Source organism: Giraffa tippelskirchi, chromosome 11, assembly GCF_054371585.1.
Source record: "Giraffa tippelskirchi isolate mGirTip1 chromosome 11, T2T-mGirTip1v1.2.pri, whole genome shotgun sequence".
NCBI lineage: Eukaryota > Metazoa > Chordata > Mammalia > Artiodactyla > Giraffidae > Giraffa > Giraffa tippelskirchi.
In genome coordinates, this window is record NC_137285.1 from 9,677,405 (window position 1) to 9,693,038 (window position 15,634).

General features: G+C 51.4%; 1 protein-coding gene across 2 annotated transcripts; it reads right to left on the reverse strand.

Annotated features, from left to right (window-relative positions):
* Positions 1 to 132: 132 nt before the first annotated feature.
* Positions 133 to 15,385, reverse strand: MLEC (malectin). Of its 2 annotated transcripts, XM_081546185.1 has the most exons (5): positions 15,033 to 15,385; positions 8,657 to 8,835; positions 7,412 to 7,588; positions 7,238 to 7,295; positions 133 to 5,735 (listed from the first exon to the last, which is right to left on the reverse strand). In XM_081546185.1, the coding sequence occupies exons 1-5, from the start codon at positions 15,238 to 15,240 to the stop codon at positions 5,506 to 5,508; spliced, it is 852 nt and encodes a 283-aa protein (XP_081402311.1). In that variant the 5' UTR covers positions 15,241 to 15,385; the 3' UTR covers positions 133 to 5,505. The 2 variants fall into 2 exon arrangements, with proteins under 2 accessions (XP_081402311.1, XP_081402312.1); XM_081546186.1 differs by lacking the exons at positions 7,238 to 7,295; positions 7,412 to 7,588.
* Between the last annotated feature and the right edge of the window lie 249 nt (positions 15,386 to 15,634).

Consider the following 15,634-nt stretch of genomic DNA (forward strand, 5'->3'; position numbering starts at 1 on the left):
AAACATCCTGGTGAAGAGAAAAGAAAGCTCCCTGATTGATGCATCAAGGGAGAACCCTTTACAGCCGAGAGAACCCCTGGGTCTCCACCTCACTTCTTTGCGATCAAGTTCAAACTCAATCACAACACTGAGTGTCACTGCAAATTGTTTATTAAAACACAAAGCAATGGACAGTGAAAAACATCCTGATTTTTTTTTTTTCACTTTTTGGTGGGAGTTGGGTGGGAGCACAGGAGGGGTAGGGACAGATGGAGACAGCCCGGAAGGAAAGACAGCTCTGTGCACCCCGGCAGCTTTCCCGGGCCAGCCAGGTTCAAAGCCCCTCAGTCACACCCTGCTGTGTCGTGTAAATGCGTGTTGTGGTTACAGGCAGAGAGCAGGTTTGGCCTCCGTAGGGAAAGGATGGGCTTCTAGCATAGGAGCTACGGGGGCTACCATGAACCGGACACTGTGGCTCCAGCAGGTGGTACAGAATCGACTGACCAAGAGGGGCAGGCTGGTGTCCTGACATGCCCAGCTTAGGCCGATGACAGCTAAAGAGGCTGCCCTGAGCTCTGAAGGGACAGCTGGTCCAAGCGTGGGAGAGCTTGGGGGAAGGAAAATCCTCCGAGGGGACTGAACCAGGGTCCAATTTCTTTTCATTCCCCGGATCATGACGCACCAGGGAAGAGAGGAGTCAAGGGTGTTTCACTCCTGGGCCTGTCCTCCCGCCTCGCCCTGCCAACTCCACTCTCTCACCTGGCAACTCAGCCCTCCTTTCCTGACAATTGTCCTCTGAAAGGACGGAAAGCGCACTTCAGATTGTTGTTGTTTTTCCTCGTACTGAAATAAAGGCCCGAAGCTCAAAGTAGAGGTGAGAATGGAGTCCTGCTTTTCCTGGTGCTGCGTGCCCCCGTCTCACAAGACTGCCTGGATGCAAGAGGTGCCAAGGGCCTCTCTGCCAACTCCAACAGGCACTACTGTTTCCCTGGCTGCCAGCATCATCCTGGCTCCTTGTTTTTATACTCCTGGGGGGCGGGGGCAGGAGCGGGGAACCCATCCCAAGAGATCCATCTTGCTCTTTCCCTGCCAACCCAGCCAGGCCCCAAATTGCCTGCCCTTATCCAAATGGTCTGGCAGCTGAAAGCCAGCTAGCCAAAGGCTGCTAGGCAAGGACACACCAGACTGGCAGTGAGCCACCCGCGTAACAGAGAAGAAACCACCCTCACTGGGCAGTGGACCCACTGGTGCCAACCTAGTCTTGTAACAAAACGAGGAAATCTAGCCCTCTTGCCCCCGGAGAGGTCTAAATACAGAAGGAGCCCTAGCTCGGACTGAAAGGGAGAAATGACTCCGATCTCTCTGAAGCTTGAATGTTAAGGCTTCTTTGCAATTTTCTTAGAGCTCTTTCATCCGTAATGGTCTCTTCCCATAGAAGAGGAAGCAGATTCCTCCTCTGGTTTCTGAACGTATCCCAGGCGTCTCTGGTTCTACTTCTGCACCATCCCTGAGGCTCCTTCCCCTGAGGTCACAGCAGGAGGCCCTAAGCTTATCCTCCCTCCCCACCTTGTTTTTGTGACACAGGAGTCTCTCTTTTAGTCTCTCATTCTGGAACGCTCACCTGCTCTTCTTTTTTGGAGAGACGTGGAGGACAGCATTATATGTTGCCACTTGATGCCATGAAGGCTCCCCGAGGCAAGAAGACACCTGGACTAGGTCAGAGCCGGCCAGCAAAGGGGGAAGGAGGGAGGGATGGGGAGGCAGCCCCACAGCGGGAACAGTGAGACCCCCTGCCCAGACCTGAATCTCACGGGAACGCCCATCCTAGCTCAGAGCAGGAGAGGAAAAGGCACTGTGCTGACCGGGTGGGTCCTTCCCCAACCCCCAAGGAGGGTGGAGAACTTGCTGATTCTCCCCCTGGGCTTCCCAAGGTGAGCCCATTTCTAGGGAAAGGAGCGTTAAGTGCTAGGAAAGGGAAAATACTGCTGCTGCTTTCCAAAGTTCAACTCAGATCCTAGAAGCCACGGCCAGGCCTTCCCAGGAGAGGGCAGAAGCAGGATGTGAAGGGCGAGAAATTCCTTAAAACAGAAGCTTCTCCAAAAAGAAAAGAAGTCACAACGCGATTCTAAAACTGGATTAAACAGTCCCCAGGCATGGAAAGGGGGCGTTTAACTTAACTCAAACTTTACCCCATCTCTTCAAAGCCTAAGTGACTTCTAATATGATCCTCCAATTTCAGGCCAGTATCTCTTAGGCAAACGGTGGGAACAGGAAAACAAGATCACACTCTCCAAGCGACAGGTGGGCCTGCAGGACCTGTGGTCCTCCTGCGAGTTTAACATCACTGAAACAAAGAGACCCATCTTTCAAGTCACTGGAACGCAAGGTAAACATTGAGCAGCTTCTTCTCAATCATACAGGGTTTTTTTGTTTTTTTTCCCCCCAGAATAACATATCTGGTTTAGGGTACATGGGTCCCATAGATTGTTTCCTGGCATGATGTTTCAATCAGCATTGAGTGAAGCCCCCAAAAAGTCTGATTGGAGGCCAGCTGGTCCCTGACCCCAATCAGGGCAACACTGCAGACTCAGCCTACCTCCCACGAACATCTGTGCCTGGTCCAACTGGAAACTGGACCTGAGTCACACTTCTGGCACCAGGAGTTTCATCTCGGTTAGCGTCTGCTCTTGGCTTTGGCCAGCTGGGCTGAAGAGGATCTCAGAAGCTCGGACAGAGCGTGGATCCCGTAGAGAAGAGTCGAGGCCTCTCCTTTCCCACCCCTAACGGGCCTGACTTCTCACCTCCCCAACCCCAGCCAGCAACTCCCCTACAGCGCAGACCCTCAGCCCTAGCACCAGCTCAAGACACAGACGCGGGGACAAACAGTGCAAAGAGCAAAGGATAAACAAAAGAGTAATTCTTGACACGCACAATACAAAAAAATAAAAATAGACAGTACCCATTCCCACCCCTTTAACCTAAACTTCATGTACCTATAACATCTTGAAGGAGGAAAAAAAAAAAAGCTTTCAAGTTCAGCATCCCAAGCCAACTGTGACCAGCCCTGGGTGGCTCTGAGAGCTGGGTAGGCTTGGCTCCAGGGGACTCGACCCCAGCCCCCGCCATACTTCTTCCTGTTTCCTCACTTCCCCTTTAGCTTTTATGAGCCACAGAAAGCTGTTCCTTCCTTTCAGACACGACCAAAGAGGAAAGCGCCCATCCCTGTCCCTGAGCTTAGGGAAAGAGTGGGCTGGGAAACAGAGGCAGAAGTGAGGCTGCTTGGCTTACAGTACCATGAGGAAATGGCCCCAGGAGTCAGGGTTTCCTTCTGAGACTCTGAGTCACTGGAGGGAAGGGTTGAGGTGAGGAGGCAGGGAGCTCTCCTTCCTCGGAGAGACCCAGCAAACTAATGGACAAGGAAAGATGGCGGCCGCAAGCCCTCCCGCATCCTGTTTACCCCGTGGGCAGTGGCCTCAGGAGAGCGGCGATGGGATGGGAATCCAAGCCACTGTCAGAAGCCTGAGTGACTGTCAGTATGCCCACTGCCCCAGGCAGGTGGCCCCCAGGACAGAGGCTTCAGGACGTCCCCCTGAAACGTGGGAGGCTTTGTGAAGCCCTCCAAGTGCGCCTTTAGTTACAGTTTCAGGTTGCAGCCACCCGGCTGCCTGACTCTGTGCCTGAGGACAGACGTCTAAGTCACAGCTGAAATGAAGGGCTTTGACTCTCTCGAAGGACTAAAGGAGGACCTGGAGTAACTTCGGTCAGAACCCAAAACCCAGGATGGGAGCCCAGGGGCTACTTCCTTTGTCCCAAAAGGAGCAGTTCAAATACACAGAGCTCTTGGAAACCAGAAACAAAAAGACAAACTCAAAATTCAACAGGTTCTAAAGATGGGCCTGGACTGAGTCTGTGCTGTTCCAGCCCCAGCAGCGGGCTCATCCTGCGGCTCTCCATCCACAAAACTCCTTGTAGCTTGGCTGGGTCCCAGCTCACTGCTCCCCTAACAGGGAAAAGGATGACGGGGATCAGAAAGGAGGGCAACAGGGGAGCCTCACTTCCCGCAGAAAATTTTCGCAGGGAATTCAAGACAGACATATCCGGGGCTGCCAGGACTAGGGCTGCCTGGTAACCTTCCTGCCCCATCACACCAAGAACTTGGCAGCAACCTGGACAGGGAAATGAAAGGTCATAAGGGCGCACTCTTAAGGTCAGTGAGAGGCGTCACTGGGCCAGATACAATCAGTCTAGCTCCTTGGGGCAGCTCTAGCCTTAAACCAGAACTGGCTGAACTGTGACACAGGACGACAAGGGAATCAATGAACGTCGGATACTAGATACTCTCAACAGTGGTCAGTCAATTAGTAGGGCTCAGGTCTCTGAGGTTGCTCTTAAGTTATGCTAACGTAAGCCTCTTCCAATCCAAAGACCAGAAGAGACTTTTAAGGTCAAGTGTTCTGTGGCTGCAGGCTGGAAAGCCTCTCTGTCCCCTGGCAGCAAGCCCCTACACAGGGGCCTGTAAAAGAGCTGCTCGGTCAGGTCCTCCTGGCTGCTGGCTCAGAGATCCAGGGAGGGAGGTACCAGTAAGGTGAGGTGGTGGAGAAGACATTCAAGCAGAGGGAACTCCAGATCCCCAATGTCTCCTTCCCTTCTCGGCAATAACTTAGCAGGATGGTTGAGAGAGAGCGAGAAGAGATTTCCAAAGGAGCCAGGTTCAGAAAAAAAAAGAGAGAGAGAGAGAGGAAACCAAGTCCCCAACAGGCACTGAAATCAAAATGATCTGCTGTGGTAAGAAGTCAGAGGCAACTCAAGGACCTGATAGAAACAAATCGTCTTGGATACCAGACAGTCCTCTAACTGGCACGTGTCAGGGAGACAAGCGGTGACAAAGCTCAAACACTTAAGGTGGAACCGTCACTGGGCTAAAACCAGACAGGCTTCCGTGTAAGGAAGTATCAACTTTCTTCTTTTGAATCCCCCTTCCGTTTTTGTCTTATCATACAAATTATACACCTTCACACACACACACACACACACAGACCACACACCCACTTGGAATCCCAGGACATCTGAAAACTTATCTGGACGTCACTTCAGAACATACCCAACTCCCAGCGCTGGTCTTCTGGAGTAAGAAGATCGTATTTCCCTGCTGTTAATTTCTAACCTAAAAAAAGGAACCAGGTTGGCTCTGAGTTCAGAGTCCCTTCCACTGGACGCAGACCCTTGGCCAGGTGGGATCCAGTTTACCCTACGTACCCTGGAGAGGACAGAGATGGCTGGGGGCTGCCCCAGGGATAGGACGAGGACTAGAGCAGGTCTGGGACCAGGCGGTGGATGAGGACTGCTCTCCAGTCACTCTGCCTCTTTTCATCTCCTTTAATTTTGTGTGTGTGTGCGCGTGTATGTGTGTGTGTGTGTGTTTTCTCATTTGTTTTTGCTAATCACTGTAAAAAATACAGAAACCCAAACCAACACGTTCGGTTTCTTTCCCACACCCCTCCACCTGTTCAGGATGGTGATCGGTTCTCACAACCGGCAGAGGCAGAAGAGGGTTGGAATGAAGACTCCGAAGGCCACCAGGATGGGAAACATGAGGCTGCTGTTGTCCGAGGCATAGGGGTTGGGCGTGCGGGGGCCCGACTGCACTCGGTTCTTATTGGTCTGTCTCTTGAGATTAGACCCTTCATCATATTCTTCTTCCTCCTCCTCCTCTTCTTTCTTTTCCAGTCCTGGATGAGGCTGCAGCTTTGGCACATCTGACACGAGAACAAGAACACCTTTTAAGTAAGACTCACAGCCATTTAAATGAGGCCCTTAAGGGAAGTAAATGAGCCACAAGAAAGAGACCCTATGACCTAAAGCAGGATCCACAGGACTAAGCAGTCACAGTTCCCAGCCTGGAGAAGAGCAGATTGCTGCCAACATGGGTCTTTCTGAGATTTAACTAAAACGGAGTAGAGCTTGCACAAAGAGGCTCCCTATCTCCCTTCCCTGTCCTACTTCTTCAGAGCCTGGAGAGAACCAAACTGAATGAGGACAATCACCCAACACCCCAAGCTTAACCTTTTCAAATCTCTCCTTCTCCCTCCTCCAACCCCACATTCCCTTCTGATGCACACAGCAACTGAGGAAAAGCTGATCCACCAAGTTCTGGGTTCTCCACACACCCTCCCCCTCTGTTCACTGTCCCCTCCCAAGGGATTCTGGTTACCCATTAGTCTGGGAGTAAGACATCCTCTGGGATGTGCCTCCAGATGAGGTGGGAAAAGCCATGGAGGTGGGATAAGGCATGGAGGTGGGATGGGGGAGCAAAGTCACTGAGACAGATGCCTTCCCTGCAAAAACCAGCCTGGGAAAGCTCGCAGACAGGACCTTCAACCCCGAGAGAGAGATGTACTTTTGGGCTGGATCCCAGGAACAAGGAGACATTAATAAGTGAACTTCTGCTCAATGCAGCCCAGCGACACTGTGCTCTTAAAGCACACCCAACACTCAGGGCCCTTCTTCTGCCTTTTTCTTCTTTCTACCTACCTGCCCCGCCCCCCATTCATAGATATCAAAGAAACAGAATAAGGGTGAGGTTTAGGCAATTCCAAATGACTACAAGGGTCAGGGCACACCCAGTCCCAATTTACAGAGCAGTTAAGAGGATTTTTGTCCAAAAATCAATTCATTGATTAAATGGTGACAGGAAGATCTGAACACAGACCCTGCTGCAAAGCTTAGGGATAGCACTGTGCTTGCTACACTTCATCCCCAGTCTCCTGACTCCAGGTTCCGCATATTCTGTCTGTAAGTGTTAGTGTTTTCAAAACAGTGATCAGCTAAATCACCCCCTAGCGGTTCCCTTAATCATATCCTTCAACCCGTGTCAAAAAGCAGATCAGAGGTGCTTCCTGGGTGGCTCAGTGTAGAGAATCTACCTGCCGGTGCAGGAGACATGGGTTCGATCCCTGGTCCGGGAAGATCCCACGTGCTTGGGAGCAGCTTAAGCCCCTGCACCACAACTCCTGAGCCTGTGCCCTAGAGCCCAGGAGCCACAGCTACCGAGCCCACCTGGGCCGCAACTGCTGAAGCCTGAGTACCTGAGACTGTGCTCCATAGAATCGAAGCCACCACAATGAGCAGCCTGCATACCACAACCAGAGAGGAGCCCCCGCTCGCACCAACTAGAGAAAAGCCTGCACAGCAATGAAGAGCCAGCACAGCCAAAAATAAATAATTTTTTTTAAAAAAGTAGACCAGAAACACAACTTACCATCCACTGTCCCAGCCATGATGTAGAGTGCACAGACTTTGGGGTTGTCATAGTATCCCTAAAGTAAGGGAAACAGCGGTCACCCCACAAAGCAGCAAACAGCTCCCGTCTACCCCTGGCACCCGTCCTTTTGAGCTCGTCCTCGGCTGCGAGGGGGCAGACGAGGAGCGTTACCTTGACAAACTCGATGTAGAGTTTGCCTGTGAAGGTGGACACCTCACCCTGGACACTCAGCTTCCCCTTCCGGATGCTCATCGGGATGATCTCATCATGGGCAGTACTGTGCCCAACGCGATCAAAGATATCCAGGTCCTTCACCACCACGTGGCCGTTCAACCGCACGTCAAACACCTGCCAAGACGAGACAAGGAGACAGTGTCAAAACCACCTACTTCAGACGTCCCTGGGGGTCCAGTGGTTAAGGCTCTGTGCTTCTAACGTACGGGTTGCAGGTTCGATCCCTGGTAGGGCAAGTTCTCCATGCCACTCGACACAGCCAAAACAAACAAACAAAAAACCATCTGCGTCACACTCCTTCAAAAGTTGGACATTAGGCACCTGCCTGGGCTTCAAGTTCAAAAGTAATTTAAGGAATGACAGGCAAGGCTGGGTAGACTTCAGGGTGGCTAGAGACCTTCACCTGAGCCAAACCAAAGGCACATTCCTTCACTGTCAAGGTTGCTAACTGGGAACAAAGAGTGCAAACCAAAAACTCAAGGTGGAAGGAAGGAAAGTCAGAACAAGGGACAGGAAAATATCACGGTGAAAAACAAGAAGGCGCGGATGACCAAGAAGGGAGAGGTTATAACCAGGAGGACCTTAAGAAGATTAATTAATTGCTAAGATCTAGGATTCTGGCATTGCCTTCTGTCAGTTCAGTTTAGTTCAGTCACTCAGGTGTGTCTGACTCTGTGCATCCCCATGGACTGCAGCATGCCAGGCTTCCCTGTCCATCACCAACTCCTGGAGTTTGCTCAAACTCACGTCCATTGCGTCGGTGATGCTATCCAACCATCCCATCCTCTGTCATCCCCTTCTCCTCCTGCCTTCAATCTTTCCCAGCATCAGGGTCTTTCTGTCACAGGTACCTTCTGTCACCCCAAGGCAAATGCAGCCTTGTAGTAACGGGACACAGCTGAGCAAGAGGAATCCAGCTTTGGGAGTTCCCTGGTGGCCTAGTGGTTAGGATTCCAGGCTTTCACTGTGGTGGCCTGGGGTTCAGTCCTCGGTCGGGGAACTGAGATCCCACAAGCCATGTGGTGTGACCTTAAAAAAGAACCCCCCCCCCCAAAAAAAAAGAAAACCCAGCTTCTCCTCAAACCTCAACTGCCCCTCCCTCCTGAGCACCTACATTCTCTGGGAGGTTTCTCCCAGAGCAGTGAGGTCCCACTGGTCAAGCGGGGGCCTGAGCCGCCTCACCTTCTGCTGGGACTGCGCAAAGTAGACCTCGGCAAACTTCAGCACCAGTACGTAGTCCCCCTCCTCCTTGATGGGCACTTCGTAGCCAAAGGTCTCCTCATTGTACCGCTCTGTCTGATACAGGATCTGGTCCTCCGGGTTGGAACGCAGGATTGGCAGCTTCATGCCATAGTCAGAGGCTGGGGACAAAAGACACAAGAGACACCACATCAGAGGCCAAACACAAAAGCGGAGGGAGACCCGAGAATGCCAGGGGCGCTTCCCTGGGCAAAGCTAGTGACCCTCCCCCACTGCGCCTGGCTCCAAAGAGACCAGCCACCAAGGCAGGAGTCAGGTAGCTGTTACCAAGGAACAGTTAAATGAAAGAAACCAACAAAGGAATCACCCCAACAAGCTCCCACCGCCCTCACAGCAAAACATTCAAACATGCGTGAAATTGACTTTTCCCTAGCTGCATCCAGAGTGATGGGCAAGGAACAAGTCTAACTCATTATTACAACAAAGCACTGCCCTACAGCTGCCGGGCTTCAGAGAAACCTCATAAAAGCAGGGGGATGGCCAGGAACACTGCAAGATGATTAAGTTCAAAGAATTTTTTTCCCCCTCATTTGGAAGGGCTCAGTCTAAGTAAAAAAAACAGGATATCTGTTAGGAAAGTCATTCTTCATTGTCTTTACTGCAAATAAGAAACCAGCTTTCGTTGCTTTTTACAACGTTTTCATTCAAAAAGTTCCAGGGCTGGTCAAAAGCAACAAGGTCGTTAAAAAAAGGATGTGATGCTCTCTAATTCCTCTGGGTCTAACACTTTACTTCCCACAGACTCACAGAACTCAACCTCACCCGCGGTCTCGAACATTCTTCTAGACAAACTGAAAGAAGAAACAAGACTCCCACTGTATCCCCAGCACCTAATATCGTCCTGGGCACGCTCGTCAGCACGCTCAGTGTGATCCACTGAACAAATGGCAACAAAGGAGGTGCCCACAGCGTAGGGAAGTCACACGCTCCTCTCCCCAGGGCCAGAGCCATCCTAGCAGGGAAGGAAAATGGTCCACGGTCTCGACGCACCTCTGGCCTCCGATGCCCAGGTCCAGAAGGAGCCACCTTCCCCATTTCAGACAGATGAGGAATGCGTGCATGTGGTGCTCAGACACTCAGTCGTGGCTGACTCTTTGCGACCCCACAGACTCGAGCCTGCCAGGCTCCTCTGTCCAGGTAAGAATACTGGAGTGGGTTGCCATTTCCTCCTCCAGAGGATCTTCCCAACCCAGGGATTGAACCTGCTTCTCCTCCATTGGCAGGCTGATTCTTCACCACTGAGCCACCTTTCCCATTTCAAACAGATGAGGAAGAAGGCAGAGTAAAAATAAAGTTTTTACTTGTGGGTGGGTATCAGAAGAGCCAAAAGCCTCTCCTGCCCTCAGCTGCTCTCAGTCTGAGGAGGAGATGATTCTGTGTGTCTTTCTTTCTCCCACACAACAAACTAAACCCGGGTCCTTCCTCAAATATGATTCCATACTCAGGGCCCAGAGGGGAATAGCTATGCCTTCCAGAGCTCTATTCATCTACTTTCCAAACCACCGACTTGGCAGTGATTTTGGTACACGGGCCTAGTCTCTCCTCCACCTGGGAGGAGGAGTCTTGGAGCTAAGATGTCAAAACCACCTTCTAATCTCACAGGGTGACTCTGAAGACATCTGGCACCTGGATCCCCAGGGCAATGTTTGAGAGCGGTCACCCTGGCAGCTTTATCTTCTGAGACTCCAAGAGACAGGATCTTTTATCTCCATGGGAGGTAAAAGAGTAACTAGAAGATCCAGTAGCTGAGGTCAAGCCTTCCAGAAAAATAAACAGAACTGTTAACAGTTCCTGTAAGTGAATAGCAGCCAGATCAGATGGACTGATGAGACAATGAACAGGAAACTTATTGCACTTTTGTCTCCAGACATTTTTCTTCCTATTTCTCCTTGAGAAATCAAAGGGGGTGGGGGGGAATGCTGAGTAGCGCTACAAAGGATGTGCTGCCAACTGCCCCAGATCCATCCCCCAGGATCAGACCACAAACCTATAAAGATTAAAAGATTGCTGGTCCTCTTCCAACTGAGTTCTAAGAATCTCCCTCTTTCATGAGGACCATGATCCTTACAAATTTGGAATAGTCATTCAATTTGCTTTTCGGAGACACAGAAAATGTTATGCCTGTGTGGAGAATCTGTTTTCCCCCCTTCCGGCATGGAAAAGGTGAGAAACGGACGGTAATGTAACCTGTGGCAGTCTCAGTCTCACAGCTAAGAAAACTCAGCCATGCGAGCAAAAAACTACTCAACAACCTTGGAATTACCTTTAAAAGCTTTCCCAAGTGGCTTTCCCACGAAATTTGCCACATGCAAAGCTGAATTTGCCCAAGTCTCAAGAGAGACAATAGCAACTTCCCCTCCAAGCCTTTAGGCCTTCATGGCTACCTTAACAGTGAAGTGGACACGGGGAGCATACAATGGCAGCTGGAATTAAAATTTCAAGTTAGCAGGACAGGTCAGACGGTTAACCAAAGATGGAGGGGGCCAGAGGGTCCACACTCTGTCCACAGCTTCTTAGCTCTAGACAATGGAGTTACCAGGCTACTTGAAAAGCTCAGTCCAGGTTTGAGGGGAAGATGGGCCTAGATTTGAATTCTGGCTCTGCTACCTACTATGTGATGTAGAACAAGTTGTCATCTCTAGGTGTTTTTTCATCAGGAAAATAGGGTATCATTTACCTAAATTCTCTGCCAGTGAACTGCTCCTAGGAGGGCCTGCAAATGAAATTGGCCTCTTATGTAGCAGTATATGAAAGTGTTAGTCACTCAGTCATGTCTGACTCTTTGCGACCCTATAGACTGTAGCCCGCCAGGTTCCTCTGTCCATGGGATTCTCCAGGCAAGAATACTGGAGTGGGTTGCATTCCCTTCTCCAGGGGATCTTCCCAACCCAGGTCTCTGCACTGCAGGCAGATTCTTTACCGTCTGAGCCACCAGGGAAGCAGTATAGGAAGAGAATTTTAAACAAATCCCTTGGCCTTAAGCAAATCAGAAGTAGCAGTGTCTCTCTCACATTATCTTTCAAGCTCTTATCTCTCCAAAGCCAAATCCTTCCCCAGCCAAAAGGGAAGAGTCTTCTTTGTTGTTCTTTAGTGGCTCAGTCCTGTCTGAATCTTTTGCAACCCTTTGGAGTGTAGCCCACCAGGCTCCTCTGTCTATGGGATTTCCCAGGCAAGAATACTGGAGTTGGTTGCCATTTCCTTCTCCAGGGGATCTTCCTGACCCAGTAACCAAACTTGCGTCTCCTGCATTAGCAGGTGGATTCCTTACCACTGCCACCAGGGAAGCCCCTGCAGGGTTTTCCTTAGGTCTAGAGAATTAGTAATCCAATGGGCTCAGGCCCTTGGCCAGCTTTTTCCCCTCCAGAGCACTTGTAATTCCTGGTAAAAGATCTTCGAGCAAAGAAAAAGACAGGCACTTGAACCTGCTCGGGACAGGAGAATTTTCAGACTCATGTCACTGATTCCTAAAGCATGACAAGTTTTATGAAGAAGGAAAACAAGGTTCAGAGAGGGAACGCAAATTCATCAAGGCCATACAATTAACTAGCGGGCATCTTTCTATGAAGAAGAAATAGCCTTTTTCCTAAAACCAAGCCAACCTCTACGCCTTCAGACCAAATAACCAAGTTTTTTCCATCAGAGTCAAGAGGAACCCACAGAGAGCAACTTCCGAAGAACCTGGGATGCAGAGCACACCAGAATCCCCACACAGAGCGCTTCTGAATCATTCTCCATAGTGGTACCTCTGTCTGCTGAAGCACACAGGTTGAAAAAAGCCTTTCCCAGGCTGTCAGCATCTTCTATGAGCACTAGCTATCCTCAAGGCAGAAATGAAATTCAATACACAATGTGAAGTGCCTCTGAAAGTAAAAGCCACTAGGTGCCTTGGGCCACTTACAGTTCCGAGAATGCCAAACTACAAAGACACTATAGAGAGACAGCAAGTTCAAAAGCAGGCCAAACTCTTATCTGGATTAACTTGGCAACAAATACCTGAATTCATTAAACATGAAAATGGACTTTCCTCGGGTGCTGGAAACATCACAGGCATGTGGGAAAGGAATAAAGACGTTCAGCTCTGACCGAAATTAGTGTAAATAGCAGCAGGGGGGTGGGGGGGCAAGGGTGTCCAAATACTTGGCACACTCTTATCCAAACAGAGCCAGCCAAGGGCAGGCAGAGGGAGCAGCTGCACTTCCCTTCGTGGTACTGACTCCCCTGCACAGAAAGAATCTAAAGAGCTGCCTTCTGAGAGAAAGACTAATCACTTCTCAGCCCCAGACCTACAGCCAGCAAAATGCTGCTCTCGGGAGCCCTCCAAGTGCAACGTCGCAACTGGCTGGCCCAAGCTACATCAACCTACAGGCTGACAACCACCCTCCACTCTCATCCAACCCTTAACACTGCTGCAATTCATACCCAAGTGGACTACTAGCGTGGAGCAGGGAACCTCCGTTTAGAGTGCCAGGGTTCCAGCCAGGATTCCAGAACATGTGAGCTTTGGTAATCTGGTAAGTCTCACACTTTTACCTGCTACAATAAACTCTTCCAAAGGCACTGCAACTATGACCCTGTAACCCAAGGACAGACAGCCTGGATGACTGCTATCAGACTCAAAAAAACAAAAACCCAAACCCAGTGGTACCAGCAAATGAAAACCAGGATTTCTGCATAAGGGAAGTAAAGTAGCTGGGGACTAAACCTGTGTGGCTCAGCTCCCTCCTCTGCACTAGGGGCCAAAAAGAATAAGGTCATCTATGAAAAGTCTGGTATTTGTTAATTGAAAAGGAACCATCTGTACATGGCCTCACCACAGTTATCTCTAGAGGCAAAGTCCACAAACGGTCTCTAATTTCCTCAAGGGCTCCTTCCGCCCTGCCCACACCCATGAAGAAAGAGGAAGGGTCCAGGCTTGAGATAACAACCACCTCCTGCTATTAAGTCTGCCTTTGGCTGCTGTGATGGCTGCTAAAGACCAGGGCCCTGACTCAGCTGAACCCAGGCTACTGAGACCTACATGCCAGGGCTAAATAAATTCCAGAGCTAAACTGAAGACAAACGTGGAGCTTTGGAAAACTGCTCTGTGCCCCAACACCCCCATGTCTATGGAAGCAATAAACTCCCCCCATACAACAAATTCCAGGCAGGCCAGGGCAATTAACTTGGTTGGAAGAACCAAGTTAAACCTTTTACGAAAGGCAAGAGCCAAATGTGGGCATCGCGGAAAAAAGAGTGAGAAAGTCTGTTTCCTACTTTTCTGGAGATGGCGTGTTGCCAAGCTGGCAGCCTCTGAACCCAGCCTACAGAATAAATCTCCTTCCAATACATGAAGCGCGGATCTTCCTTCTTAAACCTGTTTTCCAATCCTACGAACAGAAGAAACAGAGTCTAGATTTTCCGGAAGAGTGGTCTGCAGATGACCTACATCAGAAGCCCCAGGGGTGCAGAAACCTGGGTTTAATCTACAGGTCTAAAATTTGTATTTTTAACCAGCTCCCCCAGCAATTCTTACACTGAGAACTGTGCAGCTCTCTCAAAACTACTGTTGCTCAATCAGTTAAGCCAAAAGCAATTTTCCCATAAGCTGGAATCACACCTCTCAGGACCACTGAGGGGTAGGCTCTCCGCACAGGCAGGCAGAATATTCAGACCTTACGCTGCTGACCCAGCTGACACACCACCAGCCCCATGTGCAGTAGGGTTGGCGACATAACCACCCTCTGGGAAGGGCCTTAAAGCTTCTACTTTTAAGCACACATATGCCCCGCTCCAAAGGAGGGGGGGCGGGGGAGGAGGCTACCATCAAACTTTCCTGGCCCATCCTCTTCGAAGATTCCTTTCCATTCTGGCTAAGAATCAAGCCCCGCTCCTGCAGAGAGGGTCAAGAGAGCGGGCGATTTCTGGGTCGGCAGAAATCGACCAGAAACTGACTGGAGAGCAGAACCACCAGGCCAGGAACAGCGAAAACCCAAAAACCCGTGAGGCCTCGAGGTGGCAATAGGCTGCCTCCGACTTTACTTTCCCAGAGCGGTTGGAGGTGAGGGATTAAGAAAATACAAGATGCGAGGTCCAAATATAACTTCTCGCCAACTCTCTGCCTCGATGGCTCTTGGTTGCTTCGAGCCAGTGCCAGTCTCTAGGTTCTGATAGGGTCCCCGAGGAAACTGTAGAGAGAAACTTCGCTCCAGAGACGTGGCCCCGTGGGGGTCGAGGAAGGGGTTCGGGGCCCGCAGCCCTCGGCGCGCTGCGCCCGGCACGGCAGGCCCGGGATCCCGCAGCTCGGCCGAGGGGCTCTCACCTCGGCCCACCCGGCCTTCCAAAGGGTCCTTGCGGAAGTAGATCCCGTGCACGTCCACATGCGCCTCCCCGCCCGCGTTGACGGCCCAAATCACGCTCTCGGGCAGCCCGGCCCCCGCCAGGCGGACCACGCCGAGCGCCGGCAGCAGCAGCAGCAGCAGTCGCAGGAGCGCCACGGCGGCTCCCTCAACCGCCCGAGCGCCTAGCATGGCGGCCTTCGCAGCGGGGGCAGCCTCCGCCGAGTCTTGTCCTCAGCCGGCCGCCAGGTCGCCCTGGACTCAGAAAAACAGCGCCACGGGCCGCTGTGCTTCAGCCGCCGGGGACATGTCGCTCTCAGGCCTCCTTCTCAGCCACGGGTGCCGCCTCCCACCTTAGGAACAACCTACCCCACCGCCCAGCCCCCGACTGACCCTGTAGCCAATCAGCGCCCGGTCCTCATTAATTACCCACCACCCCGCCGAGAGGCACCCGCCCATTGGCTGCCAGGAGCGGGAGAGGGCGTGGCTACTCTCAGGCGCCGGCCCAACCATCAGGCCTGAGAGGGAGCGCGGGCAGAGGCTGGGAGTTCGGTTGAAGCGGCGGTTCAATGCGGAAGTGGCGGGG

Coding starts and splice junctions, on each gene's coding strand:
- MLEC (XM_081546185.1), bottom strand. CDS start 15,240: ATGCTAGGCGCTCGGGCGGTTGAGGGAGCCGCCGTGGCGCTCCTGCGA. Junction 7,589..8,656: donor TTGCGCAGTCCCAGCAGAAG/GTGAGGCGGCTC, acceptor TCGTCTTGGCAG/GTGTTTGACGTGCGGTTGAA. Junction 5,736..7,237: donor CATGGCTGGGACAGTGGATG/GTAAGTTGTGTT, acceptor TTCTCGTGTCAG/ATGTGCCAAAGCTGCAGCCT.